This window comes from Pteropus vampyrus, unplaced genomic scaffold (assembly GCF_000151845.1).
Source record: "Pteropus vampyrus isolate Shadow unplaced genomic scaffold, Pvam_2.0 Scaffold56, whole genome shotgun sequence".
NCBI lineage: Eukaryota > Metazoa > Chordata > Mammalia > Chiroptera > Pteropodidae > Pteropus > Pteropus vampyrus.
In genome coordinates this window covers 5948610-5970349 of record NW_011888837.1, presented here as the reverse complement: position 1 = coordinate 5970349, position 21740 = coordinate 5948610, and the positions used below count along the sequence as shown (strand labels likewise).

At 38.4% G+C, this 21740-nt stretch overlaps 1 protein-coding gene and 2 pseudogenes across 1 annotated transcript in view; all 3 read right to left on the bottom strand.

Moving 5' to 3' along the window:
- Positions 1 to 21740, bottom strand: part of FRAS1 (Fraser extracellular matrix complex subunit 1) — a 421815-nt gene that overhangs the window by 229920 nt on the left and 170155 nt on the right. Inside the window, exons 4-9 of the mRNA XM_011360633.2 lie at positions 17760 to 17852; positions 10271 to 10430; positions 8425 to 8558; positions 2551 to 2634; positions 810 to 911; positions 312 to 503 (exon numbers count right to left, since the gene is read on the bottom strand). Of these exons, the coding sequence (XP_011358935.1) occupies positions 312 to 503; positions 810 to 911; positions 2551 to 2634; positions 8425 to 8558; positions 10271 to 10430; positions 17760 to 17852 (765 nt within the window). The remainder of the gene's footprint in view (positions 1 to 311; positions 504 to 809; positions 912 to 2550; positions 2635 to 8424; positions 8559 to 10270; positions 10431 to 17759; positions 17853 to 21740) is intronic.
- On the bottom strand, positions 16830 to 16947 carry LOC111740041 (annotated as a pseudogene).
- LOC111739986 overlaps positions 17869 to 21740 on the bottom strand; it is a 6352-nt pseudogene continuing 2480 nt past the window's right edge.

Below are 21740 nucleotides of genomic sequence, written 5' to 3'. Positions count from 1 at the left end.
GCAGGCCACCAGCAATAAGGTCCAGCTGCGCTGACTGATAGGCTAATGTCCCTTTCATGTCTCTGGCTCAGGACTTCCAATATGACCAGATGCACTCAGAGTAAAAAGCTTCAGGGGTTGTTCCAAGCCAGTATGAACAAACAGTGATATTGACTTTGTACCACAGAATCTTTGTGCTAGAGCCTCCCTGAAATGTGAGTGGTTAACCTGGTGCTCCCCTCTGTTGCCAAGAAGTAAGGAACAGGTGAGGGACCACCTGTCCCTTAGTAGAGAGCTCTTACACTCCAAGTGGAAATGCCTTTGCTTCTTACCTGGGCACACTCCACTTTGGCACACTCTCCAGTCTGGCAGGTCACTTGGCCATGGTCACACACGCAGAACTCACAGGCCAAACCCTTCCACATTTCATCTTGGTACCGCACAACCCCATCGTATGAGCAGTTTCCAGCAGGAGACACACATTCCTCACAGCATTCCCCATGACGCTGAGCCCTTCTCTGACCCTGAGGAAACAGAGAGGATAAAGGGTGAAGGGTAGTGCTCGAGAAAGTGCAAAAACATCTGAGCCAGTGGGGCAGAATGACATAAGACACCAATGATACTCGCTGCTTCTTTCCCCAACCTAACCCAGCTGAGGCAAGCTCTATCTAGGCCCTTCTCCCTGGGAAGCAGATCTTTCACATCTTTATCTAATATTCTAAACATCAAAAAACTTTCGATTCCCTCAAAGGACACATTGGACTAAGAAATGCATTTCTTAAATGACCCAGAATAAAACTTTGAAGATCAAGCTACACACTCTCAAATACCTTTTCACATCTTAGTGGAGGGCAGGCCTGTCTGTGGCACCGGACCTCCCCCCGGTCACATATACATGTGGTACAGGCATTTTCGTTCCACTGTTCACCATGCTGAGTAAAAAAAAGAAGGAAGTGGAAATCAAATGTCATATATGTCAAATAGAAACACAGGCACGTAATTTTTTATTATAATTTTAATTAAGCCACATTGAACTCCTGAGAAATGATATCACTTAGGTAGCAACTGCCTCTAAGAACAAAGTCAATAATTGTCCAAAGGGAACTTTAGATTCATTTTCATTCAATTCTGTTCATCCCACAGATGTGTCGAGAGCCTGCCCTATGCCAGCCATACAGAAGCCCTGGAACATGGAGATAAATAAGAAGACTCCATTTGTTGGCTGATTAACGGTCATTCTTGAGCTCTTCTTCATTACCAAGAGATCCAGCTCTCCTGCCACATACTCATTTTTTCAGCTTCCCTTGCAGCTAGGGCATGGCATTGTCCCAATTCTAACCGAGGAGACCTCAGGGAAGTTTGCTAGAGTGGTAGAGGTCGAGAAAAAGACTCTTCTCCCCATAAAAGAAAGGCCATCCTTTTCATCCACCAGCCTTTAGCAATGACTGTGTGAGGATGAGTTGCCTAGAGCTGAGGAAGCCATCTTGGGGACAGGAGGCGATAGGACAGAAGGCAAATGCCACATTCTGAGGATGGCAGGGTGGAAAGATCAAAAGAGTTTCCATCCTTGACAACATCATTGGGATCTGAACTGATCAACCCTATGACTGCCTTACCACTGGACTTCCTGTTACATAAGATAATAAATGTTTTCATTTTAGCTACTTTTAGAGGAGTATTTCTGTTACATGCAGCCAAAAACACCACAACTAACAAAGAGTCTATCTCTTCCATGGGAAATTAACCTAGCACATATGTGGCTACTGTACTGGACAGCACAGATCTAGTACATACAAAAATCCTTTCCCAATTAGTTACTTTCATTCAGATTTCATGTGATCCATCTAGAATTTGTGACACCCATTCCTAATACTCAGTTCCAGATTCTCTACTGAGAATCATAATCCCAATTTCTTCCTTAGAGTGGCTGGCAAGCAAGAGAAGTAGTTGGGTTCTTTGCTTTTGAATAATGTAACTTTCTTTTGGCTCAGCTGGGTACTCCTAAAACAGAATATTCCTTGACTCATTCTCTTTGTTGAACCAATGTTTATATGGTCCCTACTATCTATTGGGCAGTTATCAAAACTGCCCCAATAGTACTTTGAAGTTTGCAGGATTGACCACCACCAGCTTCTCATCTCCCTTTCCTCTCTTACCTACACTCCCATGCCGCCCCCCAGTGTGAGGAAACACAACGTTGTCTCTGGATATCAGTGCATAAAATGCACCTGAAGCACAAGGACATCCCCGGAGCCTCTAATCTAAGTATAAACTGATAGCCACCAATGATAGTCCTTTATTCCCTTCAAGATGTATGAACAGTAAGTTCATCAAGGTTCGTGGACCGGAAGCTGCTTGCCAGCACATTCCTTTATATTTCTAATCCCCTATGGCTTAGTTTTTTCACAAATGCTTTCCTTGTAGAGAATGAAAAAACAAAAAGCTGTTTATATACTGAGTTACTAATCCTGGCAAAGAGTCAGACATAAAAGCAGGAGGTAAAGTTGTTGGAAGAGTGGAGGGCAGATGTGTGAGAAAATAAACCAAAACACGGAGCACATCAAAGGTTACCTCATATGCTTGGCCAGCTGCAAGGCAGGGTCGGGAAGAGCACTGTGGGCAACATTTTCCAGGGACTCGGATGATAGTTTCATCCTTAACACCCAAAAAAGAAATGATCCATCAAAAGGAGACATTATAAAATCCACAAAAGTAGGAACATTTCATTCATAGCACACTCGATCATGTGCCTGAAGCATCTATAAACAGCAATTCCCTGATATGTAGTATCTAAAGTCACCCAGTGCTTTGATAAGAATTAGCACTTCCAAGGTCGGTGTGACCAGTAAGAAGTCTGTACATTCATCACGTCCCATCCTCCTCTAAGAACAAACAAAAGCAGAGATAATTACAATACCAATAATAATAATACTCAGTGTTTGCCAGGCACTTTTATAAGTGCTTTCTATGACCCTATAAGGTAGATGCTCTTATTTCTGCTTTACAAACAAGTGAAGATTATAGAGGTTGTGTGAGTTGCCCACGGCCACACACCTGCTAATGATAAATGGTTTGCAGCAGGAACTCAGAGCACCAACCTAACCAAAACCTAAAACATTTACACTTCTTGCTGAGTTACCTCTAAATTCCAAGTGAAGATACCCGACCCTTGATAAGCTACTCCACTATTCTTTTGCATCTTCATGTGAATCCATACATTTACATATGTGCATTAGGGAGGTTCTCAATGTGAAAAAAAAAATCAATCATACCTCTAGATATCTGAGAATAAGCCAGTGCTTATTCACCTCTAACACTCCCACCCCAGAATATTGGACCATTTGTCTCTGCTGCCCTAAGAATTTTTACAGCAACAGTCTCCTCATTAATGCCAAAGAGTCAGCTTCTCGCTTTGACTTATCACTACAGCTATCTTGAAGGGCAGGAAGGTAGACATATTAAACGCAGAGGAAGAAGGGTTAGAATAAATCAAGTTTCAATGACTGGGAAATTGTAGGTCTTATATAGGGAATACTTCTATTACAGTTCTTTTCCTTCTCTTATGAGAAGCAAAAAAAAAAGAGAGAGAGAGATTTTATTATTATGATTGCTCTGGCTTTCATTCTGCAACAAAAAGAAGGACAATGTATTGTATGTGGGGGGGAAATGTCAAATAACTTTAATTTTTTATGGAAAGTTCCAGTCATACTTCAGTAGGTTTTTAACCCAATTATATATGATCAGTTAGATGAATGTGCTACTATCTAGAAGTGATTTATTGCAAACACCTGAATCACTGTAATTAAACTGACAACTGTTCTCTCTACTTTAGGTTATTTTATTTCTTTATGATTCTATATACGAAATATTATGAACATTGATATTTAATAGAGTATGCAAAAATTGGACATGAAATTATTGCCTTCAGAACTCTTTAGTTTAATGAAATTTCAGTGAGGAAATAAAATAAAGGTATATTTGATGTCACACTTTTCAGTAACTTTATTGAAGTAAATAAATGAACATATACAATGTTAAGTAAACAGGGAACTAATGTTATGATCACAAATCTTGAACAGAAATAGAGTTAGTATCAGTCTATGTCAACCAACCTGGATTAAACCCAAGTACAATAGCAGAGTCAACTAGTGAGTGTGGAGGAGGGAGGAATTACTTATACAGATGTTGATAAAAAGAAGATCAAGCTTTCTGATTCGTATTGGCAATATCTAATATATAATTTGTTGACAGAAACAGAAGTTTTCGTCACAAATATAGACCAAGAGGGCAGGAAGGAAAAGCATTTAAAGAGAAAGATCCCAGAATACGAGAGAACTCTATGATGTAGAGTTGAGCTGAGATCCCATTTGGCTGGTACTTTATAAGCAGGACTGGAAAGGCAAGCAGTGAAGTGGGTCAGAGAAATGGGAATGACTTTTAATTGTGCACTTTTGTTCCTATCGCACACCTGAATCCTATCATTCTGGTCTACGTAGATTTGGTCTTCCAAACGTACAGTTTAATACAGGTGCCAGCAAACCACAGACGATGGGCCAAATCCAGCCTACCACCTGTTTTTGTAAGTTAGGTTTTATTGGAACATAGCCATATTCATTCATAGTCATATTATCTATGGCTGGTTTTGTGCTACAATGGCAGAGTTGAGTAGATGTTCCAACTGTATGGCACACAAAGCTGAAAATATTCACTATCTGAAAAAGTGTGTTAACCCCAGGTCTAATATGGTGCCCTCAGTAATAACGGAGTCCAAAACAAAATACATGTGTATATGATTGTCATTATCATTTTGAGTTAAACTACCATTTAGGATATATTTAATGGTGGTTTTTCATATTCCTTAAATAAAAATACTTAAGATAAAGAAGTTTATAGTACAGAATGGCTAACAGCTCTTGCCAAATATCTTCCCACTATGATATAAGATATAGAAAGAGATGAAACTTCCACCACCAAAAAGTAGAACAACCAACTTCCCGCCATTGCCAACAGTAAATCCCATGGGCCATAAGGCACTCTGAGGCATCCCTTTGCCCTGTAAACCAAGGGCAGGCCTCTTATCCTTGCAGCTTTCAAGCAGTGGGTATGGAGAGATTTCTCTTGATCAAGGATGAGTAAATAGAAAGAAATGAACATGAGGAAAACTCTGAAGAACAAGTAAAAGGAAGAACATTCTGAAGATTCAGAGAAAGAGCAGATTTCTGAACATTACATACTACAAGATCTAAAAGAAAATATTTAAAAGTAATTTTGCAACTTCAGTGTGATATAAGAAAATGCAGCCTTTGTGAAATAGAAGCAGGAAGCAATAAAGAAAGGATAAGCATTGGGATAAAAAAATAGATGAATCAATAACAGGAGAAATAAGGAAGAATTAAAAGAATATTAATGTAAAATCCTCAAATTAAAATCAATACTGGAGGTAGTAAATACAAACTCAAGAGGCTCTCTTCATAATGGAGAAGAAGGACAAAAAGTGAAAAATGATGAGAGAGAACATGATTGATAATGAGAGGGCAGGGAGAGAGTAATCTAAGAAATCATAGGTGTTTCTGGAGAAATGAGCATAATTGGAACTGATATGATTAACCAAAGCCACAACTGAAGAAAACATTTCAAAAACTGGAAAACAGACTGAAAAGGCTTCACAATATTCTAGGTAGAATACGTGAAAAGACACCTCGTCTAGAAATATCTGGGAAAATGTTTGAATGATAAAGATAAAGAAACATCCTATAACAATCCAACAGAGTAAAACTAGCTAAATATAATGAAATAGAAAACAGAATGCAATGTAAAGGAGGCCATAGGGTTGAGATGGAAAGGGATTATAATTGTCCCCAATTTTCAGACCCCTCCAAATGATCTCTCATGAAGAAAATAATTCTCACTTAGTGACTCAGAATACATACCAATTTATCTTTCTTGAAAAAATATCTGAAGATAAAGTTCTATCTACTAAGATTAATTAATATTGGGAATGAGAAAATTATAATATTAAAAAAAACTGGTGGTACGATCATCAGAACAACTCTCATCAGACTGAACAGGCCACTATAAGAAGGCTACACAAATGTGGATGTGTTAGAACTCTTTTCACAAGGTATCTGGACAAAAGTTGAGAGCAAGCAATTTCAGTATTTACATCCCTCATTAAGAGAACAATTCCTTATTTGAACATAAGGAATTTCTCCTTTCATCAGAGATTATCATTAACTTCTAAAATGTGATTATAACTTCTAAAATTTGTTTATAAACAAATATATCCACGTCAACCAAAAAATTGAAACAAATTATTTTAAAAATTCTATCATGATCTTTTTGAATGATGGAAATATGAAGGATCATTTCTTTCCCGCTTTTCTGCCTTTTCCAAACTTTCCCAAAGAATACAGATTCCTTTTAAAATAAAATAAAAAGACTAGATTAAAAATCAATGTTTTCCAGAGCTCAAGACCTGGAAATATATCTCTCCCGATTAACTTCTGTTTTTAATATTTAATGAGTTAACACATATAAAATACTTGCAATCGTGCTCAATGACGTTAGCAACCATTTTTATTGTGATTATTATTACATATAAATGCTATGAAACTCATTTTGGGAGGCCATATAGCATAATGGTTAAAAACAGGAGTCAGGTGCAGTCTGTCGAGGTTATGATGTACAACTGCCTAGGTCACAATTACTGACACTTCCTAACTGTGGTACCTTGCAGGTTACTTAACCTCTCTGTATCTCAGTTTTACTGTAAAATGGGATGATAATAATAACTCCTACTTCATAGGCTTGTTATGAGAAGTACAAAGCTCTTAAAATTTATGATTGGTACATAATAAATGGCCAAAACGTGGTGATGGTAGATGGTGGTGGTGACAGTGTTTCCATCAAAAGCACTAATTCTACAGCATCTCTTTATATCATCAGAATATCCAGTATTTAATACTGATATTAAATTTTTAAAAAAATGGTTCTGTATAATCTGACAGTTGGTTTTTGAAAAATACATCATGGCAAAAATATAGACTTATCGATGCAAGAGTGGTTAAAATCAATCTATTTTCAAGACTTCAGAATGCCTGCATATCAATTGGCTCCAAAATATAGTATCAAATTACATATTCTTTAAATCTAACAATGCAGACTATAAGCGTTTGAAGCTAGAATTTATATTTAATGTTTTAAAAAATGGGAACTAGTACTTTCAATTATTCCAATATCTAACCCCCTAATGTGCAGCCCAAGGCTGAGTTTTTAAAAATTTAAAGCAGAAGGGTCACAGAGGGGTGTATCCTCAGTCCCTCTTTCTCCTCCTTTATTGTAATGGTGGCAAACTGCTTAATTACCTTTCACATATGAGGGGACTAAACCCTAGAATGTGTAAATCAAAATGCCCCAACACTACAGCGTCCTCCGAATGTAAGATATTGTGCAACTTCACCAAGAAACTCATTTGCAATCTGAAAGCTAGGACAAGACTTTGTGATGAATAGGGAGATGTGACATGGGCACAGTAGTTGGTGTAGTGTGGGTAACACAATCTAGTTTTTCAATTAGATACATTTTCCCTTTATTTGGCATTTAGCATTTCTTGTCTAATTGCCTTTGTCTGCCTTTAAAAATATTGCCCAATTGTCACGATATGCCATGTTATTGATTTTGTTTTATTTGACACAAAGCACTGCTCTGTATCAACTGAATGTTGGCTTCCAGCTTTTTCTTAGATCAAAAATGAGCTATTTTTCGACTAGAGGCAAACTCCTTTCATGGTTATCTGTCAACTGCCAAGAAAGCTCCATAGGAGCCTCTGGAAGAAGAAAAAACTATAAAACATCATACATTCCACTTTTATCTGCAATTGATTTTCTTTTCTAAATTTGCATGAAGAGCCAAATGTTTTAAAAATCAGATCAGCTTTAAATGAACAAGATCTCATTATTTTAAATTGACCAGAGAAAATCCTTTGATAATTTGAGTCATTATCTTATAAGAATTAAATGGTGTAGATATGAATAATCATATCCAAAGACATGCATGTCTTCAAAAAGCAGCATATACCTCTGCACTGACAAACAGTAACAAACCTGATCAATATTACTGAATTTTCCAGATGTTGAGCTTGACATTTTTGGAACATCTGCAACTGGAGAGGGCAGCTTCTTTCTGTGTACTCTCAAGGCTCAGTTTCATAATGTAACAATTAGCCTAAGTGGCTGGTAATTAGACCTATCTATGACTTCTCAGGGTTAAAAAAAAAAAAAATGTGTTAACGATTGTCTCCAAAAGTACAAGGAAAACAAAACAGCCTTTGCTTCTTGTTCCTAGACTTCCGAGGCTTGCCTGACATAACCTCAGAAGGGACTCCAAGTCCCTGTACAGTGAAGTGAGATCTCTGCGAAGGATCCATTCGGAGGCTGTCTTCCTTACCTGGTTACAAAACAGAGGCTGACACTGAGCCGTGAAGCATTGGACGGCCCCATTTCTGCACACGCATTTGGCACATCGACTCAATGGCCAGTATTCCCCGTCCTCAAACATATGGCCTTCATAGGAACACGGTTCTGGAAGGTCAGAGAAATAAAGATTACTGGGGGACTGTACTTTCTGATCTCAGGACTGTCTGCATGAGTGTGTGGCCACACAGGGCCCCATAGTCAGGGGCACAGTACAAAGAAGGGGGCCCCATGTTTGGGGGTTTAGTGCTTTGCAGTTACCATATGGAGTTCTTAATAACTCTCTCTCTCTGAGTATTGTAAGCAAAGTCCAGTGAAACAAGGTAGCATGTACTGGAGGTTTAGTACATGCTGCCTCCTTGCCTTCCTGGGATGGGTTTTCAGCGTCCTGCTCCCAAACCCATGTCCAGTGAATACTGCCACCCTCCACCCACAGCACAGACCTGGGTGCAGTGCCAGCGGAGTGCATGTGTCCTAAGCGACAGGTAACAGAGTGAGGCTCGGGGTGCACATGAGGGTTTCCACCTACCCAGCAAGTATCCCCATGATTAAGGGAGTGTGACTTTAAGTAGCAAATTAAACACATGACAGGTTGAGAAAGACCACTGAAGAAAAGGAAATGCATTCCCCCACCCCTGCGTTTTGCACATGGAGCCCTGCACTTTCGTTTTGCACTCAAAAAATTATGGAGTTGGCCCTGGCCGATTCTCTAATCTCTCTAGGCAAAATGCTTCCAATGTATCTTTCTCATGAAGGGCCAGCAAGAAAGCCTCCTAAAATGTAAGATGGGATCCCACAAACTCAGACAGCCTACTCTCCACCACACCCCAAACTATGTTGTTAAATATTTTTACTTGTGGTGTTATTAGGCCCAAAGCAGCTGCCAGTCCTTTTCTGGTGGGTGACATCTGAAATGCATGAGGCAAGTATTCTACCTTTATCAATTCCTTAGCATACTTTTAAATCTCTGAAATGGTTCTCCAGGGTAAAAGATTGCCAGAAATGGAATAACAGGACCAGAAGGAAATCAGGGGTCTTTTTAAAGGAAAAAGGCAAGAATAGAGTATAGCTTCCAGGTGCCATTATATAAAAGAATAATTTTACCTATTATATACCAGGAGAGAACATAATGCAGTAATGACAATAATTTGTATTTATTGTGAAGTATATACTACTTAGTTATAAAAATAGAAGGGGATAAATATCCATAAAATGTAATAAAAGGGGTCCTTGGACAAAGTGTGAATTCCAAGGAGGGGGCATGGAAGAAGTGTGCCCCTGGCTTGCTGAACCGTGCCTTGGTTTGTAGGCAGGTATAATCTTTACCTTGAAGATGCAATAAAGACAAATGAAATACCTGCTTCCTGCTCTGTGTGTCTTGGAAAAAGATGTTATGTCATCTCAAAGACCAGCCAGCAGAATTAGTGCCAGTGATATTACACGGAAAAGTGATTTGTTCATTTTTCTCTCTGCCAAGAGGCAGGAGGAACTATCTTGGCCTTATGGAATCATATCAAAGGATCTTGTCCCTCCTCCCTTTCCTTCTCAGGATCTATGAATGCAGAGGGATGCATTTGGCCGAAGCAAAACAGATAAATCAGAGACTCACTGAGTCTCAAGTTTGAAATGGCGATTAAAGATTTGTTCCAACCTCACTGTCTACAACATCACATCCTGCCAAGTGAAAGGCTAAATTTTGTTCCAATAAAGAATAGGGTTAGGGATCTTTGAACCACACAGAACAGAGAAGAGAAGAGTTGGTAAGTCACCAGATGAATCTCAAAGGCAAAGAAGGTCTCTTTCTACAAGCTGATACTCACTCCCAGGCCCCACACAGATGGGGCAGCAGCTTCCTTCAGGGATGAATTCCAGCTCCTGTTGTCCACATGACAGTGGTGGGCATAGTTGCGGGGTGCACCGGACCTCCCCATGAGTGCAGGAGCACACAGTACATGGGGAGGAAGACCACTCTGTCCCATGCTGGGTGTGAGAAAAAAAAAAAAGGAAAAGAAAGTTATAACTACAATATAGGCTTTCATTTGGCCAAAAACCAACCTCTTAAATGAAGGATAGACTTCAGAAAAGGTGGAAGAAAGCTCTAGGCTTGCAAGATTGAGACCAGGGTTTGCAATGTTCCAAGTCTTACGTCAATTTAAAAACTGGCTATTGTTTTCTTTTTATTATCCCTAAGATTTATATTTGAAAAATTCAGAAAAACACATAAAGAAAATAAAATTTACCCCAATCCCATCGTTTAAAAAATTATGTTAACCTCAAAGTAAAATACACACACATACATATATATCTACTGAATTCTTTACAATGGTTATATTGTTTTCAATAGCTCTCACTCTGATTCTGTTTCTTTCTTTTTTCTTCTCTTTTTTTTTGCCTTTGCTTTTTACCCTGATTAATTCCCATATTCATTCATATTCTTATTCCTCTTATCCCTCTCTCCCTCCTCTTTCCAATGATCACAGGGTCCTGGGGAAAGTGTGATAGCCAGCAAGAGGCACCTGCTCCACAGAGTTCTTCCACAAACTGCAGAGCCAACTCGTTCCCGGTGGGGGTGCCCATCTACACACAGAGAATGTTCCTAATCCACTTTAGGCTGGGATACAACATTCCCAAAATTAGCATCCTGTCAGTGATCTAAGAGATCCGTGTTTTGAGTTATCATATGATTTACTGAGTACCAAAAATATCTAAATGAGCCACCCTCGGAAGTGACAGAGAGTTAAAAGGGGATTAATCCTGACTGTAAAAAGCTACAAATATGTTGATTGTTTAGAGAAGTAGCTGCCAAAATATGTTCTATTCTCAATGGCAGAGTAGAATATGGTGGTCTTTTACAAGAATTAGGGGGGGAAAATTAGCTTAACGGATAAAGTTTCCGCCTATAATATTTTCTTAAATACTGGAACCTGCTTTCCTTTGCCTCTATTAAATGCAGTATTCGATAATATCTGATCAACACAAATCATTATAGACTTCTATTAAAAACAGCATACATTCCAGGTGCTCAATCACTTAATATAATCTGGGGATTACAACGGTGTAACTAAGAATAGAAAATAAAGTCCTCTCACTTCTCCACCAGCCAGCATCCAGACTAATTATTCATCAGCCTCAAACACAAAAGAACTCCATCTTACCTAAATAAGTCAGTATTCCTTTATTCTGTAAACTGCTGCCAGGTTGAAAAATGCCAAGTCTGACATTTTGGAATTACTAATAACTTATGCTATTATTGTAAAAATAATAATAATAGGTATTCATAGCATTTAATTATTTGGGAACCAAGTTCTCACCTTACTATCATGAAGATTACTTTCCTCTAAGTAGACTGACTAGGAGTACAAGAGGGAAATAATGCAAATACGCAATGAGTAGGTATAACCAAGGGTTTCTTTGGATGTTCGCACGTTTTCAGATCCCAGCTCAGCCTTCCTTGCTTTGGGGTCAGTGTTGATAGACTTAAACTTTCTAAATCCTAGCTTCCTGAAAAACTGAAATGGTATGGCAACATTCCCTTTGCTAGGTTATTATAAGGGTTAAAAGTGGTAGTTTGTTAAAGAGCTGGGAAGGAGGGTGATAGGTAAAAGGTGCTCGATTCTATCCCCGATTTCCCTGCATCAGTTCATGGGCTTCTTCCCCCTTTTCACACCTTTGTGCCAACTGTGATTGTAGAAATGGGCAGCACACCAAGGCCAAGTCCTCCTCCATCAAATTTTACTTCTACTATAATTAAATATAAAATTTCAAATTTAGTACAGCATATAAATGGGCAAGCCCACAACTTGCTAATAAACTACAGGCTAATAAAAGATAGGGGCCGACTGACCTGTATGCTTTGAAAAGGCCTAAACATAAAAGCAATGGAAGAAATTATAAGAGAAACTTGATAGGTTCTAATGAGTTAAAATTTCAAGGCTGTCAAAAATACATTATAAGCACAATTAAAAGGCAAATGACAAACATTTAAAAACTGCAGATTATATTAATTAGAAGAAGCAATAAGAAAAAATCTCAATGGAAAAAAATGGCAATAAGCTTATCAAATATTCAACTTTCTTAATTGCAAAGAAATATTAATTAAAATAAAAATTGGATAATGTTATTTTATATCAGGCATGAAAAGAGTTTAAAATTCATAGTAGCTAGTGTTGGTGAAGCTGCAGTGGAGTGATTCTCCTACACAAAGCCTTCCTCACTATAGCACCTAGAGTAACTCAGCCAGGCAGGGCCAGCACTACCTGTGAAATTCCCAATAGGTTTATCGTTAGACACAGACAGCTTAAAATTAATTAATTAATGGCAACAGATATCACGTCTTCAATACTCAAAATCTTTAGATGCTTTCACCTACTAATTTCAAAGAAAATGATCAATGATACACAAAAAAATTTAAATACCAGGAATTCCATGTCATTGTTCGTTATAGCAAAATTGGAAGTATTTTAGTGAAAATTAGAAGCTACCCACATGCCTGATAATAGGAAATCGTGTTCTCCACAAGTATGCTAGGAAACTATTTACAATATAATGTTAAATTTAAAAGCAAGATATAAATTGTATGCACAGTATAATTGTAATTATGTAAAACATATATCTCTATCTATCTATCGATATAGCTATCCATCTCCACTGCCACACCCTAAAAAACGAAAAGAACAGTAACGGTGATGTGTAGAGTTTGGAGATTATTAGTGGATTTTTGCTCTGCTTTTGTATTCTTTCCTACTTTCAAATTTGCACCAATAAACATATTTTTACTTTTGTCATCAGAGAGCAAATTACTGTTTAAAACATCTAATGGATCATTTGTATATCTTAAGTAAAGTAAAATTTGAAGGCTGCATATAAAACAACTTGAAGTGAAATTCTTTATTCTATTAAAAATTAGGAGATTGCTGTTAAACATCTAGACATTTCACTTCATTAAAACGAGAGCTTGGGGGTTTTTTTTTACTACTAAGAAACACTCATTTCTTAAACATTTGCAATCACACTACCTTTCAGACAGAGACCACAAAAGTTAATTATAATAACAATCTGTCAATCACCAAAATTTTTTCATCTATAAAATGAGAGAGCTGCTTTAGTTAATCTCTTCAGTGCCTTCAAACTTTATAATGATGTGAATCTATTATCTAACTCAGGAGAAAGAAAATTAAGCAGGAGATCCCTTCACAATAAGCTGGGGAATTATAGGAATAACAAATAACTTTTGGCAAGGAGACTGCATAGCATGATGTCAAAGCCACAGAAGAAGCGCCAGATGGTGACCCAAAGCACAGAGTGAAAGAACTACTCCCACCTCTCACTCAGGAAAAAGTCACATAAGTCCCCTCCATTTTCATCTCCTACTCGTATCCCTAAAACAGTGACACCTCTCTCACCAAAGGAAGACTAGAGATCTAGGATTTCAGCACATACTGATATACATATATACGTGTGTGTGTATATATCTCATTATATATAGATATCTATACATAATTTCAGTGTTCTATCTACCTGTTTACAAAAGCCTTATTTTTTACAAACACTGTAGCAGCAAAGAGAGCTTTGTAAAATCAAAGAATAATTGCTATACAATGCAATGCTCTTACAAGACCTGGTTTTAGCTGTGTCATCTTAACCTCATTAATACTTTTCAAAAACGTGAGCTTTTGACACTGGGCAAAAAGCACCTTCTGCAGACATCTTAAATATATTCTTCTGCACAGCCAACTAACAAGTCGGCTTGGCTGTTGACATAAGTCCAAAGGAAAGATAAGGTCATAAAGTATTTGCTTGGCTTACTGACAGAACAACAAAATAATTTTTCTCCGTGTAATTTGTTCCTGTTATGAAGTTAAAGATGTAGAATACTAAATATCTAAGAATGTTCAGTGCATATTATAATTATATCCTCTACATTGAGGAGAACAAGGCTGCGAAATTCAATATTCATTTCTTCCCTCACACACATCAATTAGTTCTCCTTTTAGCCTCAATTGGATGAAAGCACTAAGGGCGTTACCACCTGCCACTTTCTTTTTTTAGTGAATCTTCAAGCATTATGGTGTCACACATGACACTATCTGGTAATGGAATTAAATTAGTGCAAAGGAAAAGAAAGGGGATTAATGGTCTTTCCCCATCTCTTTCTCAAGCTAATTTGTGGGGAAAAGAAAAGGGAAAAAGCATTCCAATACTCTTCAGGAAAACATATTTCAGGCTTGTCTCCCTGACTGGTTGGCAAGGCTGGGCAGAGATCCAAATGTTAATTTGAAGGGACAGCTTTTGGGAGGTCATGGATGAAATGGTCCCCTAAATGCTGGCTGTAATAAGCCCACATAAAACTGTCAAATGATCTGGAGTCACATAAAGGCTCAAGTATTTTCCTTACTCTAGGGAAGACATTGAGACTTGCCTCGACTTGCTGGAGTACCAGTTGTATAAGATGCTGCCTAGTCTGTCGTCAAAGGAGGTCCTCTAGCGAGACAAGGCTGTGGCCTTAAAGTGCTGTCTCCTCATGCCGCCCTGAGCTCTACCATCCTTGACTTCTCTTTGTTTCAGCTCTCTTCTCTGGGGGCATTTCTACTGATTCCCCTCCTGACACACTCGCTCTATCCTAAAGCCTCTTCTAAATCTCTCTTAGGGGAAAGCTTTCACTTCAGATCACCATTCCAAAGTTCTTAAAACACCAGGCTATTTTATAGCTACTGGGAGAGTCTCCATAACCTGCCCTACGGGATGCAAGCCAGAGGCTAAAGAAAGGATTACTGCTATTCAGCTGGAGAGGAAAGTGCTCTGGAAACCGCTTCTCAACCTGAAAGGGAAAAAGCCTCCAAGATTCAGGGAAAAAACCTGTGATGCAAGTGACAAGGTGAGCCTCAGAGCAAACCCAGAGAAGCATTTAACTCACTCAAGAAAATAAATACTATTAGGAAGGACTAGGCAAGAACCTAGGGGAAATGAAAGAGAGGAAGGAAAGACAGGAAGATAAGAAACGTGATCATTTTAACCTTATTAAGACTAAAATTAGAACATTTTGTCTTGACTTTAAAAAAATCAATCTCCTATCTCTATTTGAAGACATAGACCACAAGAGATTTTTTTCCTTCAAGCTACAGTTCCTTAAATTCAGCCTTTTACTCAGTTATACCAACTACCAGAATTATAATTATAACATTTTCTGAGGGAGTACATTTTGCAAGTTGCATATGGGAACACGATGCTGTAATACAGCAGAAGGGGTGAACCACAAGGGAGGCAGGCAGAAGGAAAGCTTTCTGAACTTTTCCACAAAAGTAGGCCAGTGGGTTTCTAACTAACCCATCAGCAGATCTGTGGGCCTAGAGCTGCTTAGCCACACAGGCACTTACTTGGTCAATGACCAACATGCCCTTCTTGAGATAAGGACAGATAAGATGGAGAAGAAATTTACTCATTATTTGAGTCCTCTAGTCATCAATGTTTTTTGAACACCAACTCTGGGAAAAGTTTGGTGCTAAATGCCGGATTAGGTGGGAAGCAAGGGAGATGACTCTAAAGATACAGAAAATATTGTCAATGTTCTCAGGCCTCGTAAATCAAGATAAGATACACAAATACGTGCACAAATAAAACATGATAGAGAAAATAATACGTGTCATTAAGAGTGGTCCATACAAAGATTTATTGAACTCTGATTTCCCATGTCCCTGGTACCACCTCTTTTTTCAGATGTCTAATTTCCCCCAGATCCTGACCTTATTTTGAACCTATGTGTTTATTCCTTCACTTGAACGATTCATTTTGGTGTTTTTGACCTTGAATCACACACCTATTCCAATCTTGAAGAACGGGCATTATTTCCATCGGCAATCTGCCCTGCAGCACTTTCCATTTCACTGGGGATCCTTTTCTGTGGCACATAAAGCTCATATTACCTTGCTTAACACAGACCGAATCAAGCAGCACAGGGTGATATGTGGTATGAAGACTCTCCCAGCACAGATCCTCCTGGGGTGCCTTTCAGCAACACAATGTACAGAAGGGAAACAGTGACTTCCTCAGGTAATTAGGAGACAGTGGCTCAAGTGAGGTGATCCTGTCCCGTGGGGAAAGCACACTGCATACACTGAGTTTTAGGTACACACATTGAATAGCAGCCAAGAGTGGATATATCCAACCTATGCTCTGTCCTGAATGGGTAGAGACACTAACTTGGGGAATGTTTTGTGTCGGGTGGGAGAGGAGGATTAAAGCAAAGAGCCTCTTTCTACTACACCTACTTCGCCTACTGCCTCCGGGTAACATTTAGGTATGAGTGAAAATGAACTGTATCCATCCATTCCATTTTCATAATTTCTGTTATAAACATTGCAACGGTACTTTTTTTTTTTTTTATGCCTACAGCACCCGGTCTTCCTAGGTGGTCTCCCATCCAAGTACTAACCAGGTCCAACCCTGCTTAGCTTCCGAGATCAGATGAGATCAGACGTGTTCACGGTGCATGGCCATAGATGCAACGGTACTTTTTAATCGGTATTTTATATTTCTAAATTAATCCTAAAGGATCTGGAACAAGAAAGTACAATCAGAGAAGTTTAGGATCTATTTCTCGTACTATGGTTTCAAACAGGGGTAGGTGAGCATTTTACCCCTGGGGGGAAATTTGGCCATGGCTGCAGACATTTCTGGTTGTCAGAACCAAGAAAGTACAGTATTAGCATCTAGTGGGTAGAGGCCCAGGATACTGCTAAGTTTCCTACAATGCATAGGACAGCTCCCACAACATAGGACAGCTGAAGTTTAGAAATGCTACCCTAAGGGAAAGAGCCTGAATTAGGAGTAAGAAGACCAGAATTCTAAGCCAGGTTATACCACTTATCAGTAATATGACATAAGGCAAGTACCTTAAGCTCTTTGCAATTCAACTTCTTCATCTTTAACACAGGAGTAATAATATCTGCTCTACTCACCCACTCAGGGCTGTTTGTAACTATCAAATGAAAAAAATGTGTGTGATATACAAAGACAAGGTGGCGCTTTTATTATTAAGCATCATAACTTCTTCAACATCAACAATCTCATACTACTCTTTATAAAGGCAAAAATTCAATCTACAAATATTTACGTAGGGCCTGTAGAATAAATAAGACAGTTTTCATTTTATTCAAGAAACCCAAATGCCCATGGAAAGTCAAACGAGCTCCTGGTCCTCCACAGCAGGGACAAAGAAAGAAAAGGTCTCTTGTCAACACAAGGTTAGCATTCAGCTTTCCTTTGCCAATGATCTACAGACACGGAATCAACCCTGGGTCAGAAAACACTTACCGCGTGGATTTTCTTTTCATGATGGCAAGATCCAGGAGTTGTCGACACACACTCAGGGCAGCACTGGTTAGCAGCTATTTGAAGCACTTCTCCCTGAACATTTAAAAACAGCTCAGTGTAAAACAACAGAACAAACACAGTCACAGTGGTACATTGCACCCCAAGTCATCTCAGATTCACTAAATCTCATGAGTTTCCATGGATGACAACAGCAGACAGGATAAACTGAATAAACTAACAAAAGGGATTCTCTCTGTCAAGATGAGCTTCTCTCACAGATAAAATGAACCCCCTTGTGAAAGTAATTTCCTTGAAAATTGTCACTATCTTTTCACATGTAATGAAGTGAAGAATTTTATTCACTAGAAATACTTCTTCTGAGTGTCACATAAAAAAGGCAACCAGGATGAGAGAAGAACTGTATCTCCCTAAAAGAGAAGACTTGGACTGGCATGGGGGATAACCACAGAGCTGGAAGTTCTTCCAGCTCTCTTCTAGAGGCCCAATGCAGCCAGCAGGGAGGAGTTGACGTTCTCATGTTCACTTTTACCTGGGACACAGAGTAGCAAGGCACACAGGGCAGGAGACTGAAGGACTAAGCTGGGAGAGGAAACAGAATTGTTTTTTTTTTTTCAGGGGGCGGGGGAGAGTTGTTGTTGCTGTTTTCGAATTTTATGGTTTTATTAACACAAATACAATGTGCTCACAGCTGCCTATTCATTTTCTTTGCTGCGCATTGGAATTGGGATTGGTGACCATGATGGCCATTTGGGCTGCTCTTTCTACAATGGCTTTGCGGTTCTTTGATGAGACATAGTGAGCAATCTCAGCACAAGATTTGTTACACATCAGCAGCACTTCAGGCTCCTTGACATTGTGGACCAGGAACTTCTGAAAGCCACTGGGCAGCATGTGCTTTGTTTTTTTGTTACTTCCATAACCGATGTTGGGCATCAAGATCTGGCCCTTGAATCTTCTGAGTGCTCTGTTGTCAATGCCTCTGAGTTTCCGCCAGTTATGCTTAATTTTGACATATTGGTCTGACTGATGCCAGATAAACTTCTTGGTCCTCTTTTTGATGATCTTGGGCTTCGCAAGGGGTCTGAGGGCAGCCATGATGCTGAATAGGAAATGCCTGCCACCTCCATAGGCGGCACCAAGGGAAAGAGGAAACAGTATTGTTAAAGTATCATATGTACTGTGGGGAGCTGGGTAGAATTTATGGGCTCCAAGGAAGATCTATATTGTTTTTCAAGGCTTCTCTAATTGCAATTGTATTTCCTATCAAGATGTGACGCTATCAAGGGAATGGGCTACACGTGATACCCCAGGATTTGAGAAGATGTCACATTCACTATCTATCCATTTGCCATGGTGAAAAATCCATTTACCTACGATTATTAAAATTATGAAGCAAAGAGCTTAAGTTTGTCTTTGGAGCCAGTGATTCCCCAAGCAGATCCTCTGCTTCGTCTTGTTCTTCTACTATATATATCTTAGAGTTTCCTCAAGTCTAGAGAGGTAGCAGAACAGGCAATGAGTGATTTTGATCAAAAATGGTAGGAGATCCTGAATCAGCCAGGAAATCATAACTTGATCACAGAATAAGTCTACAAAGAATTCAGCTGGTAAAATGAAAAAAGAAAAAAAAAAGCATGTGTGCGTGTATGTGTATTAATGTTTCCTTGTTGTTTGGGGCTGCTTCTGTTAAAAAAACATGTACCTATGAGAGAATTCTAATTTTACATAACTACATCCACAAGAGTGGGTGAGAAATGGGACTAAGATTTTATAACCATTAATCCATTAAACAGATAAATACACTAGTAACAGTGATAGCCAACTTCTTCCTCTTTGCTTGATGAAAGATAAACATATGATATGGGATTTTATAAAACTGTACATACCATGCACTGTTAATGAATTTCAGAAAAGTGCTCTCTGAACCCCAAAAGAAAACCACATTTGTCTGATTTTCACTAAGTCAAATGTAGGAACTGCATTAGCCTAATCTGCATTAAGAATTTCATACTGTTAGAAAATGAGATAATCTAAGTATTTATATTCTGACACAAAAGCAGAGAGCAAGAGAGAAAAGCAGGTAGGATGGAAGATTTGAAGGAATATATTATGCTCCCCAATGAGGTTTATTTGTTTTACATAAAAATTGATTTTCAGATTTGGCCCTCGAAACTCATTTCATAAATATAATAATCTTCATTAATGAATGGCAATGGAGGCTGTCCCCATCTTGAATCTATCTATTCAACCTCTGGTTGAACATGAAAGAGGTGATTTGGGGCTAAAAGGAGAGTGAAAATTTTTGCATGTGGTACTCAGAGGAGAGATGGGGAGTTTTTGCTACCTAACCATAGCCTTGTGAGATGTAGGCTAAGCAAAACACATAAGCCTACTGACCATCCAGACTTTGCACTGGGGAGCATTGGGAAGTGGCTGCATGGCAAGAGATACCAATGAAGATCACGAGGGGAGCTGAGCAAGCTTACTTGCCTAGAATGTAGAACCAATTAACAATAATTATGATGATCATTAATAATTGTAGCTAATTCTTATTGAGTACTTATAATAACCCTACACACATATTTATATATCTATTACTTAATTCTCACAACTCGATAGACAAATACCATTATTAATTGCATTGAGATTTGCAGTCAAAATCACACCCCATGTAATAATAGTGTTCCTTTGCATGGTATTGTCCTCTATACATATATATTCTCCAGAAATCCTTAAGAGAGGATTGGTTCTGACAGGACTTAGTTAAATAGTCAAAGTTCTAAATGTTTCTCGATCTCTCTCTGTCTCTGTCTCTTTCTCTGTCCCTAGCTAATTATCTAGCTAGCTATTCTATATGGATATAGAATCTGTTATATATGGTTATAGAATAAATAAATGATAGCTAGAGTAATACATGATAGATAGATAGATAGATGATAGATAGATAGATAGATAGATAGATAGATAGATAGATAGATAGATTCAAATATCTATTAGAATATTGACACTAGGTTATTTATAGTCAATCCATGAGCAAAACTTAAATTGTAAAAGTGCTTTTAAACATGTCAAAAACAGATAGCAACCCGAGTTATTAATGATATAATAGTAGTAAGACATTTAGTTTAGGGTACAATGGTGATTCACTAACTTATGCCAGGAACTAATGTAAGTATCTACCACAGCAAATTTGAATAATGACACATGTTGCTGAGAAACACAAAGGAAAACTTTAAAGCAACACAGTGGAGTAGAAATGACATTGGATCATTTAGACCTGGGGACTAAGGTTCTCGTTATGGCTGTGCCACTGAACTAGCTCTGTATCTTTGAGCAAGTGACTAAACCACTAAAAGTCTGTTTCTGTGTCTACAGAATAAGGAAGTCAGACTATATGAATTCTAAAGACTTATTATAGTTCTATCATTCTCTGATCTATTTCATTACTTAAAATAAAGAACTCAAATGCTTTGTGAATATACTCGTGTAATCTTGGAGTTGAAAGTTTGCTATGGTTGAGTCATCTAGTTCAACCTTCTCCTTACAGATAAGGACTCTCCTTAGAGTTCATGCTCTCCAATTATATCGTTCTTCTTTATTACTATCATTTAACAATTTGCTGATCACTCTTTCATACTTAACTCACTAAAGACTTGGCACTTGAGTCTCAGTTTCTGTTCTACCCTACGTCTAGACATAATTCCGGATAACTTCAAGGTCCACGGAAGTGACCAGTCTAACGTTTTATCCTTGTATATTCTTGACGATCTCAATTTAATCTTTACCTCTATTCTACTTGAGCTCCCACGTGGTCATAGTCAACTTTAGGATCTGTCCAGAGTCAAAATTATTCAACACGAGGAGCTTCCCACTCTATCTGAACCTCCTAGCCTTTAGCTCTCTCTCACTCTCATTCCCACTCACCTGACATCCTTCAGAGAGATCCTTGAGCACTTCTTT